General features: G+C 43.6%; 2 protein-coding genes across 4 annotated transcripts; one reads left to right on the top strand and one right to left on the bottom strand.

Moving 5' to 3' along the window:
• Window positions 1–2,788: 2,788 nt before the first annotated feature.
• On the bottom strand, window positions 2,789–21,832 carry C13H9orf43 (chromosome 13 C9orf43 homolog). 3 transcript variants are annotated; one of them, XM_019033513.4, is made up of 14 exons: window positions 21,491–21,832; window positions 18,844–19,043; window positions 18,594–18,729; window positions 13,323–13,380; window positions 11,271–11,371; window positions 9,892–9,928; window positions 8,975–9,147; window positions 8,157–8,307; window positions 7,393–7,450; window positions 7,046–7,125; window positions 6,736–6,823; window positions 4,241–4,317; window positions 3,516–3,579; window positions 2,789–3,307 (listed from the first exon to the last, which is right to left on the bottom strand). In XM_019033513.4, exons 2-14 carry the CDS (start codon window positions 18,992–18,994, stop codon window positions 3,093–3,095), a joined length of 1,389 nt encoding a protein of 462 aa, XP_018889058.1. In that variant the 5' UTR covers window positions 18,995–19,043; window positions 21,491–21,832; the 3' UTR covers window positions 2,789–3,092. The 3 variants fall into 3 exon arrangements, 2 of the variants coding, with proteins under 2 accessions (XP_018889058.1, XP_055206405.1); XM_055350430.2 differs by having other exon boundaries at window positions 21,354–21,825; XR_008668364.2 differs by having other exon boundaries at window positions 3,224–3,307; window positions 3,516–3,589.
• A 182-nt stretch (window positions 21,833–22,014) lies between these two features.
• Window positions 22,015–24,225, top strand: POLE3 (DNA polymerase epsilon 3, accessory subunit). The gene is made up of 4 exons (XM_004048476.5): window positions 22,015–22,267; window positions 22,354–22,439; window positions 22,766–22,884; window positions 23,524–24,225. The coding sequence occupies exons 1-4, from the start codon at window positions 22,202–22,204 to the stop codon at window positions 23,694–23,696; spliced, it is 444 nt and encodes a 147-aa protein (XP_004048524.1). The 5' UTR covers window positions 22,015–22,201; the 3' UTR covers window positions 23,697–24,225.

Raw genomic sequence — 24,225 nt, 5'->3', positions numbered from 1 at the left:
ATCATTATTGGCCACTAAGACCACAGAAGAGACACCCAGACATTAAGGGCCTCCTGATGGAAGAACATAATGCCATCTATGAAATTTTCTTGCAAAAAAAAAAAAATACCATGAAGCAGCTCAAGCCTCTGGATCTAACAGTTTGCAGGAAATAAAGAGAATGAAGAAATGTGTTAAACAACACCATGAGGATACAACTGGCAAAATCAAGAATGTAGGAATCTACAGACCAAACAACCCAGTTTCTTCAGCAAATAAATTGCAAGAAAAGAAAAATGAAAAAGGAGAAAGTGGGACCTATAGATTAAAGAATTTTAGGGGCCAGGTGGCTCCCACCTGTAATCCCAGCACTTTGGGAGGCCAAGATGGGAGGATTACTGGAGCCCAGGAGTTTGAGACTAGCCTGGGCAACATAGCAAGACCCCATCTCTACAAATAATAATGAAAAAAAAATTAGCCAGGCATGGTGGCGCATGGCTGTGGTCCCAACAATTTGAGGCAGGAGGATCACCTTAGCCCAGGAGGTCGAGGCTTCAGTGAGCCGTGATCGTGCCACTGCACCCCAACCTGGGTAACAGAGTGAGACCCTATGTCAAAAAAAAAAAAGAAAGAAAGAAAGAAATTTTTGAGTGTATCAACCAAATACAATTTATGGGCCTTATTTGGATTCTAGTTTGAAGGTATCAACTGTGAAAAGAAATTAATAATGGAAATTTGAATTTGCCTGGATATTTGATATTAAGCAGCTATGATTAATTGTTGTAGTTATTTTTAACACTTTTCTTTTAGAAGTGTATGCTGAAATATTTATGGATAAAATGACCTTTGCTTCAAATAACCTTGTTCAGGATGGGGGTGTATGTATATGAAATAAGATTGGTCATAAATTGATAATTCTTAGGTAATGGACACATGGGATCTCATTAACTTTTCTATGTTTAGAACTTTCCTGATTATAAAAAACATGAAGCCAGCATCCCTGGGACCCACATTAATCAATTACAGAGGAAGACAGACAGCACACCAGGAAGGAGAGGAAGTCAGACTCTGGTTAAATATGATGATGAATAACCTACCATTGTTTCTGGAGAATGAGGTGAGAGAACAGCAGAGTGGAATAATGAAAAGAGCTCTGACCTAGCACTAGGAGACCCAGATTCCAGCTTAGCCCCACTTCCCAGCTCATGAGCTCAGTCAAGACAAATCCCCTCTCTGAGCCTTGCTATCCTTACCTTTAAAATGGGGCTGCAAATTAATGATCTCTACATTGTGGGGTTAAATTCTTCCTCCTTAAAATTTGTCCCAAATAATGGCTCTGGGCAGTCCTAATGTTTTGCAGGACTCAGGATAAGTGTACAAAAACAGGTCTACTAACCATGTCTGAACATTTAAAAACTATAAATTAAGCTAACAAATTGTTAAATAAAACATGTTCTAACTTGCTACCTTGACCAGTATACCTTCATGATCTAGAAAGCCAGGTTCATTCAAAATCCACAGATTCCTTGAGGTTCCACACTAACATGCAGCACTAGAAGAACCAGCCCTCACTTCTCATCCCCATGATCCCATCCTTACTGGGAAAGGCAACAAATGCTGATATCCCAGTCTATCTGTCCAAGCTCTGGGCACATCCCTCTCCAAATACCCTCCTCTTACCCCCTTGAACCCAGCAGCACACACACTGGTGGGATAGTCCACTCTTGGGAGATGGACCCACAAAAGAGGCCTGCAGAAGCCATGGAAGTAGGCAAGAGGCCACTGGGCAGGGAATTCCAGGGTTCCAAATACCAGGAACAAAGTCTAAAAGGGGAGTCACAGACTCCAGCTAGGTGTACATCCACTTGGCTCTGCAGATTTCTCTGCCATGAGGGGCAGCACAGCCAGAACACCAGAGGACTTTCTAAAGCACGGGGCCAAGGGCCTTCCTTGCCCAGATCTAAGATACTGAATACATCAAAGTTTCATTATATTATTCTCTTTCCTTTTACGTAATTTTGAAATTTTTACATTAAATCTTTTTAAGGACTAAAACATGAAAAAAAAACCTCCAAAACCAAGTTAGAGGTTCTCTGAGACTCTGAAATTCTGAGCCTTTATGAGCATCACTGAAACTTTCCTGCGCAGACTCAGTTCCTTAGAAACTAGAGCTTTTCGCCGGGTGCGGTGGCTCACACCTGCAATCACAGCACTTTGGGAGGCTGAAGTGGGTGGCTCACCTGAGGTCAGGAGTTCGAGACCAGCCTGACCAACATGGAGAAACCCCCATCTCTACTAAAAATACAAAATTAGCCAGGCATGGTGGCATATGCCTGTAATCCCAGCTACTCGGGAGGCTGAGGCAGGAGAATCGCTTGAACCCAGGAGGCGGAGGTTGCAGTGAGCCGAGATCATGGCATTGCACTCCAGCCTGGGCAACAAGAACGAAACTCCATCTCAAAAAAAAAAAAAAGAAAAAAAGAAAGAAACTAGAGCTTTTGGCTGGGCACAGTGGCTCATGCCTGTAATCCCAGCACTTTGGGAGGCTGAGGAGGGAGGACTGCTTGAGCCTAGGAGCTTAAGACCAGCGACACAATGAACATTATTTGATAACAATGTAGATCCCATCTCCAAAAGAAACCATTTCTAGGGAATGAGAGGAAAATCTAGGGAGCATCATGGCAGCTCCCATGAGCCAAATTCAGCCTCCTACAACGGGAAACCTTTCAGAGCTTCAGAAATAAGAGTGACCCAGAAAACAGATACCAAGAAACATCTTTCCCTTCCTCCTAGAAACAGAAAATGAGTCTTTTGATTGAAAAGCAGTTGTGTTTAATCACCAAAATTATTCTGACCCTAATGGAAAAGAAATAATCTAAATTTAAAAGGGCTGGGGATTTTTCTCCTACATTTATTTTAGAGGCAAGTAGAGGTGAACAAAGAAAACGGAATCCCTAAGCTCAGAGCTCAGGCCCTGGTAAAGGCTCCACAGAGCAGAAGCCCCTCTCTTCTTGCCCTTATGTGAAACGTTGCTGCCCTCAGGATACCAGCCATCCCGCTTTGGAACACGGCTGCCCCAGGGGATGCCTTCAGTCTATTCCTCCAGAGGCTTCTCACTCTGCCCCAGAGGACTGGTCCTCCTCATCCTCATCATCAGTGTCCTCAAGAATCCTAAGTAGTTTGAGCTCAGAGTTCCAGCCTGTTCTAGCCATAATTTCTGAAAAGTTAAAGGAGATCTTCTTTTGCCTGGCAGCCTGGGCTTCTGGCACAGCGTCCACTGGAGCACTAACGTCCTTGTTAGTGGGTTCTGTTTCACACAATTCAGGACCTAAAAGAAGATGCAGTCATTAATTGCACCTGTAAACTCCTCTCAACTACAACAAATGGAGGACAGAAAAGGAAAAATGGGGTGTTTTTAGGACTTCTCTGAGATAGAGGAACTGTGCCTTCAGGGAGGTAAACTATCCTGGTCAACACAGGTTCAACTCTCCCTATCCTCAGTCACTTACTAAGGTTCCTCTACTCTAGTAACTTACTTTTTACACTGTGGTGGAAATCCGCATGGTCATAGTAGTTCATCTTTGGTCTCTCCGTGGAATCCTGAAATTCACTGGGGTATAAGGAAATTTGAATCAAGACTTTAGGAAACTAAAAGGATTTTTCTAAAAGATTCTTTTCTTGGAGAAATTAACATCTAAGATGAGCCAGAGACCCGCCTCTTGGGACTGAAGAGAAGCTTTTATCACACGTTCTTGCCCTCCATGCTGTCCAAATGAACCTAGAACCACTCCTTCCCATTCCCTGCAGTCAACTAAGGGCAGACGGCCTCCAAAGATGGCTTCCAACAATTCCTCCCATTCTGGTATGCACATGCTGTTCCTCCCATCAGGAAATAGGGCCTATTTCTTCTCTTATTTACTCTCTGGGATGGACTTGTGACTTCTTTGGCCAAGAAAATGTGGCACAAGTAACACTGTTTTAGTTTCAGGCCCATCCCTTAAGAAACTGCTTTCATGAGACTACTATGCTATCAAAAAGCCCAAATAAGCCACACGCAGAGGCCTCAGGAAGGAAAACCAGCAACTTGGCCAACAGCCTCAGCCCAGCTGCATTAAGTGACCTCAAGCAGGAGAAGAACAACTGTCCAGTCAACCCACAGAATCATTAGCAATAACAAATCATTATGGTTAAGCTTTGGGGTTGTTACATAGTAATAGATAACTGAAACTGGGTCCTAGCAGAGGCCTTGGTACACTCTCACCTGTTTCGAAGTGGTTCCTTTTTCCATCTGCTGCTGCTGCTTCATGTCACTGTTCTGACCTGGCAGAGTTCTGTAATCTAGTAAGCAAAGAGTCCATTCAATCTTCCTCTTATTACCATATCATACCCTATTTGGGGGCTTCTAGGTGACCCCTAGTCTACAAGTGACTCCGCATCCAGGAAAAGACAAGACCTTGATGGCAGGTAAAAGGTAGTTAGACCTTCTGAGTTCTACTTGAGATTCTGCTCACCTGGGACTGTAACTTCATCTATTACAGAATTAGAGATTACGCTCAAGTGTGTGTTAAAAGACCCAGGATTCCTCCAAGAAACCCTAATCTACTTTTTCACAGCATATGAATACTCCTCTTACCAGAATGTGACTCATCTTCTTGCACCATCCCCCATGTACCCATAAACAAAGCAAAACCAAAAACCTCTCTAGTTTTATGTTTCTTTTGCATCAGCTGCTTCCCCAACTAGTCCCTAGGTAGATTCATTCATTCTTTTCTCAATCTCCCTTTCCCTAAACAAACATCTTCCAAGCTGCCACCAGAGGTATTATGCTAAATTATAACATTTCCATGGACTCCCTACCAGCACTGGTTCTCACCTTAGCTGTACACTGGGAGAACTGAAGAGCTTTAAAAAACAAACAAACAAAAAACACTGAGGTCTAATTCCTACCATCAGAAATTCTGACTTAATAGCTGGGACACAGTCTGAGTATTAGAGTTTTAAAAGCTTCTTGGCCGGGCGCAGTGGCTCACGCCTGTAATCCCAACATTTTGGGAGGCTGAGGCGGGCAGATCACCTGAGGTCGGGAGTTCGAGACCAGCCTGACCAACATGGAGAAACCCCGTTTCTACTAAAAATACAAAATCTTAGCCAGGCGTGGTGGTGCATGCCTATAATCCCAGCTACCGGGGAGGCTAAGGCAGGAGAATTGCTTGAACCCGGACCCAGAAGGCGGAGGTTGTGGTGAGCCGAGATCACACCATGGCACTCCAGCCTGGGCAACAAGAGCGAAACTCCGTCTCAAATAAATAAATAAATAAAAGCTTCACAATTGGTCTTAGTGTACAGTCAAGGCGGAGCACCACTGGCCTGGATGATAAAGGTCAAAAGACTTAGCAGTCCATACAAGCCCCTGCCTACCTCTTTGGTGTGATAGACCACTCTCCCTTAAATACCCAACCCCACAACCACACTCAACTGCTCAGTGTTTCCTGAGCAGCTATGATCCTCCTAGATGCCTTTGCACAGGCTATTCCCTCTCAAGAGTTCTTTCCCATATCAGGAAAACTCCCACACATACTCAAGATCCAATGCAAAAATCATCTCTTCCATAAAGCCTTTCTCAACTCAGTGAGGACAGGCCACTGCTCTATGAACATGACTCATAGAGGCACCCCAGTCACCCAAGCAAAAGTGCTCCTATTGGAGGCATTGGGAAGGGGTACAAAAGGCACCAGAACGGAATTCAGGGGAGTGGTAGTGGTCACCCTAGATGGAGTGTTAACCTTGGATACATCACCTCCTGCCCAGGGCCAAACCCTGATTCTGTCCACGTCCCATAAGAAGGGCAGGAACCTTCCAACCTTCAGGTTAGAGCAGATCATTGGCATCAGACAACTAAGTGAGATGGGAAGGAAAGCAAGAGGGCAACATCCTTCTCAGGAAACCTCGTCTCAGCCCTCCCAGTGCCCCAGGATTGGAGAGCTCTTTCTGATGATTAAACAGTTGCTTTCATATTAAAGTCAGCAATGTCCAGTCTGAGAAGGGCACAACGATCCTCCAAAGTTTGGGGGGATTCTTTCTCCCTCCTCCCATTCTCCACTCAAGTTGAAAAATTTTGGAGGGATAGGGGTAAGTATATGCCTGAGCTCAGACATAATAACGACTCCAAAAAGGGGAGATGTCCACTCTTGTGTCCAGCATGAGCACTGGGGCAAAAGAACTGCCTGACAAGAGTTGGCTCCCTGACTCCTGGATGGGGCTAGACAATGTGTTGATTTTAACGTGAGGCTCCGGAGACTCTCTACCTTGTGGCAGGAAGGTTAGGGGGCCCCGGAGCTCTGCTTCCTTAGAACTCTTTTGGGGTTCTAGTGAGGGGCCCCAGCTCTCCCTGCCTCATTGGAAAATGGGCCCTCAGGGTTTTCTCTTCAGTAACCTGGGCTTGCTCCTCTCCTGATCCTCAAAGTGCTCTGCCTTTTCTAATGTAGAACCTGAGGAAAAGATGACTGGGATTCATGTTCATGGTCATCTTTCAAGCCCTCATGTGAAGCAGACATCTGGCTCAGCTTGTTTGTTTAGCAAATTTATGAGGGAAGGATGGTGCATGAGAGACCAGACAGACTGAAGCATTCCAAGAAACTCTGAGTGCCTGACAAAGGCAGGTCTCAAAATGACAAGAGCATGTTTAGCTTTTCCTGCCCTCAGATACCTACCCCTCAGGGATCCTATCACCCCCAACCAAGCATATGTTCCCCTTACCATAGAGACGGTCATGAACGGTGGTAACTGGATGTTTATGTGAAGTGCTCTGGCTCCCTGGATCACTCTTGGCTTTCTTTTTAGCCTCCTGAAACCCACATCAGGAGGAACAAATTAGGATTTTTGGAAGTAAAGAAAACTTTTTTCAAAAGGAATATCAAAAAGAAGGAATTTAACATCTACAACCAGACAAGAACTTTATATCTATAACCAGATAGAAAACAAGGAGACTCCCACCTTTCATACATCCCTTCCCATTCCAGGCTGTAGACCTCTCCCAGTCCCAGTAAGCCCCTCACTGCCACTCTACCTGTTTCTTAATAGGTGTTTTCACCTTCCTCTGTTGCTGCTGCTGCTGCTGCTGCTGCCGCTGCTGCTGTTTCCTGTAACCTGGTGACCAGAGAGCCAGCTTGATCCTCTTCTAACAGCCCCCTCTCTCCCACTGGAATGCCTGCTGTGCCTTCCTTCACAATGGTGACTCCCTGGTAAGGACCAAGCCAGAGGGGCTGCTTCCTGAAACTATTGTTTCCTGAGTTCCACATGTGACCCTGTATGACTGCGGCCACAAATATAACTGAATTGGACCATGTTAAAGTACGAGAAATGTGGGCTAACAGAAAATGGTGCTTAGAGATCCAGCAGCAACAGCAAATCTACCTTCTGTCTTCAGGTTATGTAATTTCTTCAAACGTTCAGGATATCGCAGTGCTGGTCTCTGGAGAAAGAAAAAAGAAAAAGAAAAGCTCTACTGCAGGTCTTTCCCTTTCTCCAAATGTATCCCCCAAATGCGTTTATTCATCCAGTCAACAAGCACATTTTAAGAACCCAGTGTTTTGCAGCATTGTACCAGGGGCTACGGAGGAAGGGAAAAGGTGTGGGGAACAAAGTGCAGAAGAAATAGAGAACATGGCCAGGCACGGTGGCTCATGCCTGTAATCCCAGCACTTTGGGAGGCTGAGGTGGGCAGATCACCTGAGCTCAGGAGTTCGAAACCAGCCTAGGCAACATAGTGAGACCCTGTCTCTACAAAAAATTAAAAATTAGCCAGCCATGGTGGCGCACACCTGTAGTCCCAGCTACTCTGGAGGCTGAGGTAGGAGGATGACTTCATCCCAGCAGGTCAAGGCTGCAGTGAGCCATGATCAACCACTGCACTCCACCCTGGGTGACAGAGTGAGACCCAGTCTCTCAAAAAAGAAAAAAAAAAAAAACAGAGAGAAAGAAATAGAGAACATTGCTCTCTCAACACTTCCCCATCGACTGGCTTTTACCTACACAGAGCCCAGCCTTCTCTGGGGCATGGGTTCAGAGTGGAAAGGCAGAAGAGAGATAAGGAATAGAATGTCAACTCTTCCAGATTTGAGGAGAGATGGGTTTGAATTTTCACATAGGCTTCTTCACTGCTGTTTCCTAGCTCTTACTTCCAGGGTGAGGCGGTGTATAGATAGACACATCTTAGAAGAAATTGCACTGTCAGGTCGGTTCTTTTCCAAGGGAAGATTCTTTTTCATCATGGCCAATTTTATCTTCATCTCTGGACAGAGCATGGTTTGCTTTCCACCTGGCAAAAGTCTGAAGGGGACAGAGGACAGCCAGACAGTCAGCAACAGCTCTTCCCGGAAAGCATGGCTGAGGAGAAAGAGATGTAAAGGGCTCCAAGAAATTTCCACTTTGGGTCTGAAAAGGCCTGTACCAACAAGTGCTCATTTGGTAACACTTTTCTGATGCAACTATGATCATCATGGCTGCATATACTCAGTGCTGATTCTATGTCAGGCTCGTGTGCTTTTACAACACCTGAGAACAGATATTATTCCCACTTTGCAAATGAGGAAAATGAAGCTTTAAGAGGCTAAATACATTACCAAAATTCATATAGCCAGTTAAGTTTCAATGTAAAATTCAAAGGTCATCTCACTGCAGACCACATATTCTGCCTACCACTTATTCATAATTCACCTATAAAAAGAAGACAGTGATAGTGCCTACCTCCTAGTGCAAATTTAAATGAAAGTATATGTGATATGCCTAGCACAGGGCCAGGCAAATGGTAAGTGTGACAAATGGTGGTGGTTATGATGGTCATCCCTGCCTGTTGGTAAGTCCAAGAGTTCAGTAAACAAATTGGGGTGATAGTTTTCTCCCAGTCCTACTCAGAAAAAGCACGCTGTTTAGACCCATCCCAGCTTCAGTAAAAAGCAGGTGCTCTGGCTCTCCCACAGACCTACATGATACTTACTCCTTCAGTAGATCCTGAGGTAACACTTCGGATTGAGCCCAGAGAGGTAGGAAATCTGAACTGAATTGTTCAGACAATTGCACTGGGGTTGGGGGAGGCACGATCATCCCTGGTGTTCCTACTCGTGTTTCTGCGGACTGATTTCCAGAGAGACCCAGAAATGACCTGCTTTTCTGGAAGAGAAACAATGGAAAGAATTCTCCAAGGCACTCTTTTTAGCCTAGTCCTTTCCATCAACATTCTAGCCTCTCAACACTACCCTGGCATGTACTCCAGCCATGGTTGCCTCCTCTGAACGATGAGGGCCGCCACATGTTTCCCTCTCAAGCTCCCAACTCTATTGTTGTATTCAGATCATACAGGGATTCGTTGTTTTGTTTCATTTTCCAGAAAGGTCATTCATTTACTCACTCAACAAACTGAACAAAAAATTATTGTCTAATTATGTGTCAGGCACAGGGCTAGGGATGGGGATTCAGCAATGAACAAAATGAACCAAGACACTACTCTCATGGACATAGCAGTCTTACAGTGACTTATCCAAGGTCACATTTACTCATAAATGGTACAATTAGAGTTAGAAGCCCAGGTCTTATAACTCCTAGTCCATTGAAATTCTATATCATCACGTTGCGGATTCGTTTTTAATTGACCAAAACCAAAAACTCCCCCTGAACACACAACAGTTCCTCCTATTATCTCAAGGTGCTCTTCATCTCCCTACAGGAAGGAGACAGAAAAAAGGAGTCTCTGAATAGAGAATGGTTTGGTTAATTATTCCTAAAGAAGGGTTTTCTTTAGCAGATTTGGATCATTTCAGGAAAGAACGGGGGTAAGGTGGAGGAGAACTGAAAGGAAAACAAAATAAACTCTACATAGCAATATTATAAAGGTTTGCACAAAAACATCAAACTCACCACCGCCGAGTTCTTTCTTTTCTTCTTCCCATGCTGGCTGGAGAAAAACAAAACAAAACAACACATGCTTCTCAGCTGGACTTGAAATAAGAGTAAGCACAACTTATTCCCAGATATCTTAAACAGAAGCTCCAAGGATATTTGTGAATGATGACCACAAAGATTCCTATTTTTGATCAGTACTCAAAGATAGCTGGTTGGGAACCCAGCAGTAACTGCTGCCCAAGTACCTTCTGCTAAAAAGACCCCCCATCCTCATACCTAAATTAGGTTTCCTATTATTCTCTCAGGCAATCCGGTTACCTACTTTCATAGCATGAATCCAAATTAGAAATGATATATGTAGGTGTGGTTATGTCTGTAATGGCTGACTCCCCCTGACAAGGCTCCAACAGGACAGGGACCAAATCTATTTGGTTCACTAAATCCTCACTGCTTGACACAGAGATGCTTGGTAAGAAGTATTTTTTGCTCTGACCTCTTCCTCCTTGCCTGGGACGTGGATATGATAGCTGGATCTCTAGTAGCCAACTTATACCTTAAAAGCAGCCATGAAACTCCTTAGAAGTTGGAATCCATGGGCTAAGGATGATGGCCCAAAAAGCTAGAAGGAGCCCTGGTTTCTAATTATCTCATGGAGCTCACATGACCTAGCCTGCCTACTTCTGAGCTTCTTTCACACGAAAGGAAATAAACCCTTAGGGTTGTTTTTCATTTGTTTATACCATATATACACACACACAAATGCATATATAGAAAGAGAAGCACTCACAGGATTATTTTTTAAAAAGAAAAACAAAAGAAATAAAAAGAAATTCTTAAGTTTCATCATCTCTAAATGTCACTTAAGAACCTGAAAGCCTCAAGGATCAGGAAAGAAGAACCAAACACTTTCCCCATGGTTGTCAATATTAGCAAGCCTTTGGGCCTTCACCAAATGATCTTTGTCACACTCTGTTTTGTACACAAGTCCTATATGCTATTGCTTTTGTACACTGTACTAGGCCCTGGGGTTGAGAACAGAGATTCACATGCTTCGCTGAGAACTTTTTCACTTGTTGCAAGTGGCTAATAAGAAAAACTAAGAGAGAGCATTTATTTCTTAGTCAAGCCTTATAAGTAAGTTGAGCCTTATCTTGTATGCTGTTTACTGCCGTGTAAAATTTGATATGGAGAAGTCCCACTGCATGAATCTCAAAATGCATTACATTAAAATTCCAGTGTAGCAAAAGGCAGATGCAAGAGACCACGACCTTCTCTGCTTGGCCTCCTGCTACTTGCAATAAGCTGGCTAAATGGGAGATCACAAAAAGGACGCTGCAGAAGACATCAGGGATTTATAGAGTCAAAGTCCTCTGAGTTCCAAATATGATACTCACCTCACATGTACCTCTGTTTCTTCTGGGATCCACAATACAACCATATTTCTAACATCTTCAGGGCAGGGAAGTTGCGTCTCATTCAAATTCAACACTGGAAGCTAAGAGAAAGATATAAAGCCTATGTATGGCTTGAGGTGCTAACCTCCTATATCAGATTAAGGATATGCTAAGCAAAGAGTCTGGTGGCACAGAAGATGATTTTAAGTTTCCCATCTTCAAGATATCTTCATAATATTCTCCCCCAAAAAACAGACTACTCCATCAAATATCAGTATAGGTATCTGCAAGAGTGAGTATTAATAAGCAAATAATCTCCCCTGCTTCCCTGTGCCATTAGGGTAGCATTTAGCAACTCCCAATCCAATCCCATATGAGGGTGTCCTGGGGCTTACCTACAGGAACATTACTTATCCTGCCCACTCCACTCCAAAGACTTAGATCCCACAGACATTACAATCTGCAGTTTGGGAGCAGGAAGAGAACTGATAGAAACAGAAGCAAGGTGTTTTCTTTTACAATCTGACTACAATTATAGGCATTTATATAAAAGTCAAAGGCTAACTCTTCTCACATTTAGCTATTTAGGATCCTAGAACACTAGTGCTCAAGGAAATCTTGTAAATCACCTAGTCCATATTCCTGGTAAGATACACACACGAAAAAACTATTAAAAATAAGGTTGTCCCTGTGAAGACAAACTGATGGACTTGGAGGTAATAGGACAGATTCCTTTTCATTATAAATCCTTTAATGCTTTTTGAATTTAAAAATCATGTTCATATATTATCTCTTCAAATAATTAACTTAAAATAATTTAATCTAGGCCAGGCATGACAACTCATGCACTTTGGTAGACAGAGGTAGGAGGATTGCTTGAGGCTGGGAGTTTGAGACCAGCCTGGGCAACATAGTGAGACCCTGTTTCTACAAAAAGTTTTTAATTAGCCAAGTGTGGTGGTGTGTGCCTGTAGTCTCAGTTACTCAGGGGTCTGAGATAGGAGGATGGTTTGAACCCAGGAGTTTGAGGCTACAATGAGCCATGATCATACCACTGCACTCCAGCCTGGGTGACAGAGAAAGACCCTGTCTCTTAAAATAATAATTATTATTATTATTGTTGTTATTATTATTTAATCTAATCCTCTTGTTCTAAAGAAGTCAAAGAGGTAAAGTGATTAGTCAATTCATCCATTCAAAACCATCTACCATCTCAGTTCCTTATACTCTCCACTACACATGATATTGAAAAGTGAAGCATCTCAAGAAAAAAATAAAAGGCATCCAGTAGTACTGCAAAGAATAGTAAATCTCTCTTTACCATAGTTAAGTAGGAGGGATTTTTCTTCCTAAAGTTCTAATTTAGCTCTACCCCTAACTAGCTATGTGCTTTAGCTAATCACTTCCCATCTCAGTTTCCTCACCTGCAAGATATATAAGATAGGCTGTGGTCTATCAAACCATTATAGTGTTCTTCAAACTGCAATTGCAACTTATTCATAGGTCATAAAATCAAATTTTTTGAATCACAGACCACATTGTTTAAAAATGAAATAGAATAAAACAGAATAGGGCAGAAAATATTAGAGTATATAACTCATAGTTAGGGTAAGGATTGTTCCATGATATTTTTGTTGTAAAATCTATTTCTTACTGTAGATCATAGCTAAACACTTTGTAAGTTATCAGATGAGATGATCTTAAGGCCTACCTGGGTCTGCCATTCCAGCATTCCAGTTTCCCTGATTATGAGACGACAGTATTTACTGAGTAGCTGAACATGTTCTATGCAGGATAGAGACAGAAAATTCTCACCTACGCCAAACCTATACAAATAGATCCCACTGGCTTCTAGGATTTCTGAAAACAATATGGCATGTAGATAGCACAGAGTCTAGCATACAGTAAGGGCCCAATATTAGATGGTTACTATCAACGTTACTATTCAGATTTTAGTCCTCCTGAGGAATAATTTCAAATAAAGGCAGAATAGTTTATTTCCACTAGTAAAGAAAAAACGTTGAAGAAGTACTTTTAAAATCTATGACTTACTTTGGGAAGTCTGTTAGTACAGTTGATCAAACTTTTGTCAGGTAAACCCTTTGGAGGCCTAAAAAATGAGTTCCACACATAAAACAGAAATACAAAAGACTTATTGGAATGATAACGTTAGTGCTATGAGGAAATCCTTCTACTTATCTACAGAAAACCTTGGGCTTAATGCTTACCAAATGAATGTAGGATCTCACCATATCCTTAAGTTTTGTTTGTTTTTCCCGGAACAGCTCCTAAACAGACATTGCACACTGCAAATACTTCACAACTATTTGTTCCATCAAACAGAATTCATAGCCTACTCTTCTCTCCAGCTAGAGAGTTATATCACCATCAATGAAAGTTTATTAAGTACTTTGATGTAGATGCTCAAAATATGTTACATAAATAAAATGCGGTATATACATACAATAGAATATCATTCAGCTTTTAAAAGTCATGAAATTCTGATACAGTAGTCCTTTATCCATGGTTTCACTTACCCACAGTCAACTATGGTCTGAAAATAGGTGAGCACCTATAATTAAGGTATTTTGAGAGAGAGAGAGAGACCACAAGGACGATATTCACACCGTGAGTTTTCATCACAGTATATTTTAATTGTTCTATCTTATTGTTGTTAATCTCTTACTGTGCCTAACTTATAAATTAAACTTTACCATCGGTATGTATGTATACGTAAAAACATAGTAAATATAGGGTTTGGTACTTTCACAGTTTCAGGCATCCACTGGGGGTCTGAGAATATATTTCCTGCAAATAAGGGGGGACTACAGTATATACTACAACACTGGAAACATTATACTATGTGAAATAAGCCAGACACAAAAGGACAAATGTTGTGTGATTCCACTTATATGAGGTACTTAGAACAGGCAAGTTCATAAAGACAGAAAATAGAATAGAGATTACCAGGGGCTGGGAAGAGGAGGGAATGGGGAGTTGCTGTTAATGGACACAGTTTTTGTTTGACATGATGAAAACATTCTGGAAATGGATAGTGCTGATGGATGTACAACACTGTGAATGTACTTAAAGCCAATGAATTGTATGCTTAAAAATGGCTAAAATGGTCAATTTTTATTATGTATATATTTACCACAGTAAAAAACTCATATCCTTATGTTTTCATATCACTTGCTATTTTTCTTATTTTTTAAAAGACATGTTACATGCATGAATGAATGAATAATGTAAAGGGGTAAATGATAAAGACCTTTAGGAATGATAGTGGAATTTAAAAACAAAAAAAAGATAAAGACCTAACACTCAGCCTGCTTTACGAAGTCCTACATGACACAGACTCCTGCTTCCTGTTTCTACTGCAGCTCCCCAGCCTCATCTTTGACCACTCTTCCATTCCTGCTCTATGTTCTAGGCACAATGAACTATTTTCCTGATACAGACAGAATTTCCTCTTGCCTCCAAGCCTTTGCATATGCTATTCCTATGGTTTAGAACTCGCTTCCTGCCAACCTCCCACCTACAACCCCCATTTCACTAGACTGCTCAGACTTCCAGTCTAGGCACAGATGCCACTTACACCGAAGACAGTGCCCTGACTTGGGAACCCTTTCTGGTGTTTCCACACACCAGGGGGCGGTCCTCTCATGACACTCATCATACGGACTGCTTATTTCTTTGCCTCCCCAACTAGGCTGAAAGTCCCTTGAGGGTAAAGACTGTATGTTGTTTACTATTGTATCCCAGCATTCATCACAGTGGCCCGCACTAAAATACAGTTGTGAATTGAATGACTAAACAAATGTCATGGTCCCTGCTTTCAAAGGGCCTAAAATCCAGTGGACAAACAGGAGATAAACATAAAAATATCAATAAGCATGTCAGGGACTGAAGTACTGGGGGTAGTTTGGAAGAGAGAGTATCAGAGGCTAGTGGGAAATGAGGAAACTCAACCTTGACAGAAGAAAAGGACCATATTCTCTCAATCAACAAATACTTATTATGTTTCCACTACTTGCCATGCATTGTTGAAGACATAGGAGACAGAGCAGCCAACAAAAGAAACATATGGTCCCTGCTCTTGTAGGGACTGACATTCTCATGAGAGGCGGCAAACAAATCAAAAAAATCATTTCAGATCAGAAGAACTGAAGAAAAATGATGCTTGGTTAAATGACGATGAGGGTGTAAGGAAATTTTAAATAGACTGGTTGAGGAAGACTTCTGTGAAAAAGCAACATTTAAGCTTAAACTCGAATGACCAAAAGGAATTAGCTGGAAGGATCTAGGGCAGTATTTCTCAATGAGGGGGCAATTTTGCCCCCAGGGGACATCTGGTAATGTCTGGAGGCATTTCTGGTTGTCATAACTGGAGGTAGGGTACTACTAGTATTCAATGGGTACAGGCCAGGGAAGTAGCTAAAATAAGACAGCCCCAAAGGACAAAGAATTATCTGGTCCAAAATGTCAATAGTGTTTTAAAAACAAAAAACAAAAGAACAAAAAAAAAAACCTAGTTGAGAGAAAAAGTGTTCTACTCAGAAGAAACAGTAGGGCCATTAGCCCTGGGGTGGGAGGTGTGGCATAGATGAGGAATTGAAAGAGCAGTGCAGCCGCAGCCTACTCAACAAGGAAGGCAGAAATGTGAGATGAGGTCCAGTAGGAAGGCCAGATCTCGTAGGGCCTTACAGGTCAGGAAAGGGACTTAATGAAGTGACAGGAAGGAAGAAGGCCTTTAAGGTTTAGGAAACTGCATGACAGAAAAGCACAATCAGAAAACCAGTCTCACACAGAGGAAAAGTTGGTGTTCAAGAAGAGAGGACTCTGATTAGAGGAGCCAGACAGTAAAGACAGAGGCCACCAGTCCAGAGCTGGGAGGTTTGAGTCTGTTCTCTAGTAAACAAAGTTCTGATAAAGGGGCTTTTCAAGCAAGGAAATGAACAAAGCAATATTTTTGGAAGATTAATCTGTTGGCCATACGTAAAATAGCTTCGAGGAGAAAAGGCAGGGAAACCAGTTCAGAAGCCACTGCAAAAACCCACCATGTCATGAGGGACTGGTCTCCGACAGAGAGTGTGAAGCAGAAAGCAAGACACACTGAAGGAAGAAGGCGTGGAAACAGGGAAATGACTAGAGGAGGCAGCTCTCTCACAGCTCTGCGCTATACATGGCGGGCATGGCAGGGGCGGAGTGTGTCCCTGGGTATGAATGTGAAGCATATCATAGGTCCTGACTGAGAAACACCACTGTCTAACCAGAGTTAAAGTCCTAGAGAACATGAAAATAGTCATACCTCTTCCTATACTATTGTTAGCCAAAGAGAAATCATTAGGGGCTACTTAAATGGAACAGGAGAAAAGAAACTACTATGAGAGCCACCACTGGTGCTTTATTCCAGGTAACAAAGTCTTCGAATTTTTTAAGTCTAAGTTTTCCACAGATACCTGTCCCTTTGTTTCATGTACCAGCAAGCACTCATTGGGTACACAGACATTGTAGGAGACTCAAGAAAAGAAAAAAAAAAAAAAGGCACTGCTTTTTCCTTTAGGAGCTTACAAATAGTTTCATACCTAAAAATAAAATATTATTATAGAAAGACAGGGGCTGGGCATGGTGGCTCACGCCTGTAATCCCAACACTCTGGGATTACAGGATAACCCCTTTACATTATTCATTCATCCATGCATGTAACACGTCTTTTTAAAAATAAGAAAAATAGCAAGTCATATGAAAATATAAGGATATGAGATTTTTACTGTGGTAAATATATACATAACAAAAATTGACCATTTTAGCCATTTTTAAGCATACAATTCATTTCAGCTCACGAGTTCGAGACCAGCCTGGGCAAACATGGCGAAAACCTGTCTATACAAAAAATCCAAAAATTAGCTGGGAGTGGTGGCGCGTGCCTGTGGTCCCAGCTATTTGAGAGGCTGAGGCTAGAGAATCACTTGAACCCAGGAGGTGGAGGTTGCAGTGAGCCGAGATCGTGACACTGTACTCCAGGCTAGGCAACAAAGTAAGACCCTATCCCCCACCAAAAAAAAAAGGAAATAGAAAGACAGGGTTGGGCATGGTGGCTCACACCTGTAATTCTAGCACTTTGGGAGGCTGAGGCGGGTGGATCACTTGAGGTCAGGAGTTTGAGACCAGCCTGGCCAACATGGTGAAACTCTGTCTCTACTAAAAATATGAAAACCAGCCACGCATGGTGGTGCACGCCTGTAATTCCAGATACTCGGGAGGCTGAGGCATGAGAATTGCTTGAACCTGGGAGACAGAGGTCGTGCCATTGCACTCCAGCCTGGGTGACAGAGTGAGACTCTGTCTCAAAAAAGAAAAAAGAAAGACGGCATATATGGACGGTTTTCTGTCCGTACATACAGATGCTGATAAGATGGGCTGAATTGTGTCCTCCCAAAATTCATCTGTTAAAGTCCCAACTAGTACTTCAGAATTTGACTGTATTTGGAGATATGGTTTTTTAAAAGTTATTAAGGTAAAAATGAAGTCACATGAGGGGGCCCTAACCCAGTAAGACTGGTGTCCTTGTAAGAAGAAATTAAGACACAGACGCACAGAGGGAAGACCATGTTAACACATAGGGAGAGGGGCTCAGTATGGTGTCTCATGCCTGTAATCCCAACAATTTGGGAGGCCAAGGCAGGAGGATCACTTGAGGCCAGGAGTTCAAGACCAGGCCAGGCAACAAAGCAAGACCTCGTCTCTAATAAAAGTAAAAAAAAAAAAAAAAATTAACCAGGCATGGTGGTGCACACTTGTAGTCCTAGCTACTTGGGAGGCTGAGGTGGGAGGATCACTTGAGCCCGGAAAGTTGAGGCTGCAGTGAGCTATGATCGCACCATTGCACTCTAGTCCAGCCTGGGTGACAGGGTGAGACCCTGTCTCAAAAAAAATAAATAAAAAGGACACAGGGTATAAAAAATTACCATCTACAAACCAAGAGTGGTCTCAAAAGCAAACAGTCTTGGCAACACCTTGATATTGGACTTCTAGCCTCAAGAATTACAAGAAAATAAATTTTGTTGTTTAAGGCACCCAGTCTATGGTATTTTGTTATAACAGCCCTACCAAACCAATATACCTCCCAAATTAACCAATTCCTAGGGCACAAGCAGGAAGGGTTTCTTTCTGTTTCCCACTGCCTATTCACCACTTCTTTAACCCAATTGGTATTTTCATTTTAATCTAGCTTTCTCAAAGTATACTAATGGATAAGGAAAATCATAATCCAGAATTTTGAGACAATAGACTGTAAAGGAAGATTCCATGATAATTTACCTGCCGTGAAATTTGGAGTAAAACTTTGAACTCCGAGACAATAAAGAATGGGCCTTAGTAAAGGTACATTCTGGTAAATGACGAGGTGCAAAGCCAGAATCTGAGATGTCTACCACGGTGAGCACTGGGAGTTTATCTAAGAAGGCAGACCAGAAGAAAACATGTTAACCTGCTGCCTGGAGAAAGGGAGCCACATACATAAATACATTAAGGACCTCATGAGGGAGAGGACAGAAGCTGGCTAATTCACCTTCAGCATCCAGGGGAGTTTTGCAGGATGAGCCGAGGATTCGAGGATGGCCCCTCTCAATGCGGCGGATAGTTGCCCAGCATTGTGGGTGCTGACAAACAGCCAAGCCACAGGTGGTTTCATCCCACTGGCTCTCATCTGGCAAGTCCATAGCTAGAAATGATTTAGGCCAAAGGCCAACCCTGCAGCATTCTAGTGCTCTGGAAAATCAACAGCTACATAATTAGGGAGTATTATACATTAGCCATACAGTCCAGATGTTAATTTGAACTCACAGTATAAAATATTTCTATTGAACCTATATAGATAAATGATGGCCACAAAATAATTAAAGATTGGATAACAAGCAAGTATGAAAATATCTCAGCATAAAGTAGAATGGCAAGAGTTTGAGAGCAGGACTTCAGGTCTCCTAATTGGCTATTTAATAGCTGAGTGACCTGGGACTTAACCAGTCTGAGCCTGTTGCCTCCACTGTAAAATGAGGATAAGCTTATTTCACAGGGTCATTATAAAAATTAGTTAATGGATATTAAAAGCCTGGCATATTGTTCCAAATAAATATTTGCATCCTTTCCTTTTCCCCTTCGTTAGTCATTAGGGAGAAGATGCCACCATCTCCAAAAAGCATTATCAAATTATGACCAAAGTATTCACAGAAGTGTCTTAGAAGGCCCAAACTTCTGGAAGACATGTTTCATTTTTCAATGTGCTTCAGTTCCCATGCAGGCAGATAAAATACCCACCAGCAATGAACGTGTTTGCTCAAATAGCAAATCACTAGACACTCCCAGTTGCATCAGAGGCCATTAGCTTTTCATTCATTGGCCATATGGCCTTTGACAAGTGTCTTCACACCTCTCTCTCAAGTAGGGGGAGGGGTCCTGACTTGGTGTCTCAGGTCTGTAACCACAGCACTTTGGTAGGCCAAGATGAGTTACCCCCTCTCCACAAAAAATAATAAATAACATAAGCAGAAGGAGGGGAATCCCTAAGTAGGACTGCAGAAGCATTAAATGAGATAATGTACTTTTATTCATGGGAGGTGTTCAATAAATATTATCATCTTTTCCCTTCTAGAGGTGTTTTAGGCAATCACTAACTACCACCTTATCCCTAAGAACTTTTTAAGGACAGTGTCCATTTCTTTCTTTTATTCAACACATTTATTGATTACTAAATATGTGAGGGGACCTGCTTTGGACATGAACAGTAATAAACAAACTCCCTGTTCTAAACAGTTTCATAATTTAGATCAAAGATAAACTATCAGCCTGGGATTGCACCTGGCCTATTACTTGTTTTGTTTGGCTGGCACTTTGAATCAATTTTAAAATTGAAATAGCCCACAATGTCCAGATTTCTGGCTCCTTTTAGGGACCAAAATACTTGACAACACTGGGCCCAATTCCAGTTGAAGAGCAACTGACTAGCGCTGAGCAGCCCTGACGGTTTCAGCCAGGTCTGTTCTATCCAAGCGGAGTTCCCCCACCAGACCTTATGGTCTCTAATTGAAACACTTTCAGTTGCCATTTATCATAGCATTTGCTCTTTTGTTTTAAAATATTTCTCTATAATCAGGCTTCTATCGAAAGCAGGAAAACTACAGGGCGACTTGGGACTGCATGCTTGACGGGAAAAAAAAAGCAGCATTAATTCTCAGTGGGAGGCTGGGCGCGGTGGCTCATGCCTGTAATCTCAGCACTTTGCAAGGCCGAGGGAGAATCACTTGAGCCCTGGAGTTCGAGACCAGCCTGGGCAACATGGTGAAACCCTGTCTCTACGAAAAATACAAAAAATTAGCTGGGTGTGATGGAACGCACCTGTAGCCCCAGCTATTTGGCGCTGAGGTGGGAGGACCACCTGAGCCAGGGAGGTCGAGGCTACAGTGAGCCGAGACCGTGCCGCTGCACTCCAGCCTGGGGGACGGAGTGAGACCCTGTCAAGAAATTTTAAAAATTAAAAAATAAATAAAATCAGTGGGAGTGAAAATTTCTACGAACTTAATATAAAAATAACTTAAAAACAACTTAAAACGCCATTGCGCCGGGCGCGGTGACTCGTGCCTGTAATCCCTGCACCTTGGGAGGCCGAGGCGGGCGGATCACGAGGTCAGGAGATCGAGACCATCTTGGCTAACACGGTGAAACCCTGTCTCTACTAAAAATACAAAAAAACTAGCCGGTCGTGGTGGCGGGCGTCTGTAGTCCCAGCTACTCGGGAGGCTGAGGTAGGAGAATGGCGTGAACCCGGGAGGCGGAGCTTGCAGTGAGCCGAAATCGGCGCCACTGCACTCCAACCTGGGCGACAGAGTGAGACTGTCTCAAAACAAAACAAAACAAAACAAAAAAGCCATTGCAAAACCTTGAGAATGGTTTTAAGTGGAAAAGATGTATGATGAACAATTTAACTGAAAAATAAATACAATTTTAACACGGTTTGTTTTTGAAAGCGAATGTGATGTTGCATTCTTCATACAATGAAAAGGCTGCTTCTCGCCCTTTCGTTACCTGCCCAGCCCGAATTGACTCCTGAGACCTAATCAGGCGCATCTCTATGTGGCCAGCATTATCCCTGGGCTGCCTAAATAGTTCGCGTTAAAAACAAACAACAACAATAAAATCTAAATAACACTCAGTCTTAGTACCATTATTACAAAAGTGTGAGGGGCGAAAAGATTAAAAATGAACATCAACTTCGGTAGAGATGGAAAAAGACTGCCCGCTCCATTCCAGGAAAGAAAAAAGAAAGTGGGAGAATCTGATCACGACGGGCTGAGGTCCTGTGAGAGCAAAGCAGATTCCAAACCGCTTAGGGTTGCTAAATCAAGTGGTAAAACGTGGCCTCTTGCGGCGCGGTGAGGAGATTAACGGACCCGGCGGGCCCAGAGCCTGCCTGGGGTCCTAAAGGGACCCGCCCAGCCGAGTCAGCCACGCCTTCGTCTCCCACACGCTGCGCCCGGCCGCGCCGTCACCCAGCAGCGGCGCAGGGCACCATGGGAAATGGACGGAAGCTCCATTGAGCCAAATAAGTTGGTGAGAAGGTTCCCGACGCGGCGATGGCGAGAAGCAGAGAAACGGACCTGGGGAGGGGCGTGCGGGGTGCGGTAGGGTTGGATGGAAGCCTTGGCGGGCCAAAACCACTGCGGCTTCAAAATCCGGATGCGCCGGTATTTGAGGCGGACGCGGGGCTGTGGGGGGAGGAGGGAGGCTATGGCGCTCGGAGCATTGTGGGACACTGTAGGACACGTGGGGCGGGACGGAAGGCTCGGAGGGTCAGACCGTAGCGACGCGGGAAGTCCGGACGCAGTAGCTCCCTGAAGCGGAGGCGAAGGGGAGTTTAAGCCCCAGCGGCGGCAATGGCGGAGAGGCCCGAGGACCTAAACCTGCCCAACGCCGTGATCACCAGGATCATCAAGGAGGCGGTGAGCAGCTCGGGGGGGCGGACGAACGGGCAGGAGGGAAGCAGGTGCTGGAACGGCAGCTTTGCTCACCCCCGGTGTCCTCGCAGCTCCCGGACGGTGTCAACATCTCCAAGGAGGCCCGGAGCGCCATCTCCCGCGCCGCCAGCGTCTTCGTGCTGTACGCCACATCCTGGTGAGCGGGACAGAGGCATAAGGGAGGCGCGGGGATACCTGGCTGGGAGTTGCTGGCCGGGAGCCTACAAACCCCAACGATTGTGTCCTCTCTCTGTGGGAACCTGTTCACAGTCCTCTGCCAGTTTTTACAAGTTCTGAAGCAAAATAACACAACAAAATAACTTTGCTTTAGCTTTTTTGTGCAGAGAAGGGAAGCACTTATCCCTGTCACACCAAAATCCATACATGTAAGAGGCAGGCTTTCCCGTTCCACCTCTGGGTGCTCCTTTACCCACTCACGCCTTACAAACAAGAGGGAGTCTGACAGCCTTTCTCTTCTCTCAGTGCTAACAACTTTGCAATGAAAGGAAAGCGGAAGACGCTGAATGCTAGTGATGTGCTCTCAGCCATGGAAGAGATGGAGTTCCAGCGGTTCGTTACCCCATTGAAAGAAGCTCTGGAAGGTAACGAGCCTCTTGTCTCCTAAACCACATAGAAGATGGTCATCCTGTGTGACCTGTTCACCAGGCCCTGAGCCTTTCTCAGCGCGGGTCCCTTTAAGTCCAGTAAGCCAGCACTTGATGTGACTCGACCCAGTTCCGTGGGCACCACCTCAGATCTGTTTTGTGATGCTGAGCAAGTTATTTTTCCTTCTCTGCCTCCGTTTTTGTTTTTGTCTTGCTTTTCTTGTTTTTTTGTTTTGTTTTGTTTTTGTTTTTGTTTTTTTGAGACGGAGTCTTGCTCTGTCACCCAAGCTGGAGTGCAGTGGTGGGATCTTAGCTCACCGCAGTCTCCTCCTCCTGGGTTCAAGCAATTCTCCTGCCTCAGCCTCCCGAGTAGCTGGGAGTACAGGCGCACGCCACCACGTGCGGCTCATTTTTTCTTTTTGTAGAGACGGGGTTTCACCATATTGGCCAGGCTGGTCTTGAACTCCTGACCTCAGGTGATCCGCCAGTCTCAGCCTCCCAAAGTGCTGGGATTACAGGCGTGAGCCACCGCGCCCATCTGCCTCCGTTTTTCCAATTGTACGATGTAATTAGCTCCTGCAGTCTGTCTGGCTCACTTTCAGCTCTGTCTCCTAACCCCTTGTTTCCTCCTTACAGCATATAGGCGGGAACAGAAAGGCAAGAAGGAGGCCTCAGAGCAAAAGAAGAAGGACAAAGACAAAAAAACAGACTCGGAAGAGCAAGACAAGAGCAGGGATGAGGACAATGATGAAGACGAAGAAAGGCTGGAAGAAGAAGAACAGAATGAAGAGGAAGAAGTAGACAACTGAAAAGGGCGGGAGACTGTGGCACCTTGAAAGGTACCACTTGAAATGAGACGTGCTACGTGTTTCTGTGAAGCTTTTCCATGCTGGGCAGAGTAGTCTCAGGCAAAAGTGCCTGAAAAGATCAGAATAAAAACTGACTAGAAATACCATCAAAACCAGCACTTACCAAACTCAGAGCATCTGAGTAGCAGAATCCTGTTTTGCTTCATCAATCTGAAGGTTATGGCCTTTTGACAAGAGGGATTCTGAACGACTAAATTAGTCAGTTTGCTCACTTTTGTTTACTTAAATGTATGGTTAGATGGTTTTTGATCTGCAGTCTTCCCTAGTCCCCCAAATAAGTAATAATAACTTCCATGCTGCCTGCTGTGTTCCAGATCACAGAGGCAGCCAAGGCTCAGGAAAAACTGGGGCTTTGCTTATGGTCAGCCTATGTTTGATTGCACAGTCTTTGACAATAGTAGCTTACTAAGACTGCTCAGAATGAGTAAGCTTTAGGAAACTACTAAAATGCTGTTGGAGAATAACAAAA

The sequence above is a fragment of the Gorilla gorilla genome, chromosome 13, assembly GCF_029281585.2.
Source record: "Gorilla gorilla gorilla isolate KB3781 chromosome 13, NHGRI_mGorGor1-v2.1_pri, whole genome shotgun sequence".
In the NCBI taxonomy this organism is placed as follows: domain Eukaryota; kingdom Metazoa; phylum Chordata; class Mammalia; order Primates; family Hominidae; genus Gorilla; species Gorilla gorilla.
This window is presented reverse-complemented; position numbering and strand designations above follow the sequence as displayed.

Bases quoted from the DNA above. Each gene is read 5' to 3' on its own strand.
- C13H9orf43 (XM_019033513.4), bottom strand. From the start codon at position 18,994: ATGGACTTGCCAGATGAGAGCCAGTGGGATGAAACCACCTGTGGCTTG. The intron at 7,126-7,392 runs GTAGATTTGCTG...TCTGGTCACCAG, and splicing joins ACATAACCTGAAGACAGAAG to GTTACAGGAAACAGCAGCAG. The intron at 3,580-4,240 runs GTGAGAGTGTAC...AGTGAATTTCAG, and splicing joins AAGGAACCACTTCGAAACAG to GATTCCACGGAGAGACCAAA.
- POLE3 (XM_004048476.5), top strand. From the start codon at position 22,202: ATGGCGGAGAGGCCCGAGGACCTAAACCTGCCCAACGCCGTGATCACC. The intron at 22,440-22,765 runs GTGAGCGGGACA...CTCTTCTCTCAG, and splicing joins GTGCTGTACGCCACATCCTG to TGCTAACAACTTTGCAATGA. The intron at 22,885-23,523 runs GTAACGAGCCTC...TCCTCCTTACAG, and splicing joins ATTGAAAGAAGCTCTGGAAG to CATATAGGCGGGAACAGAAA.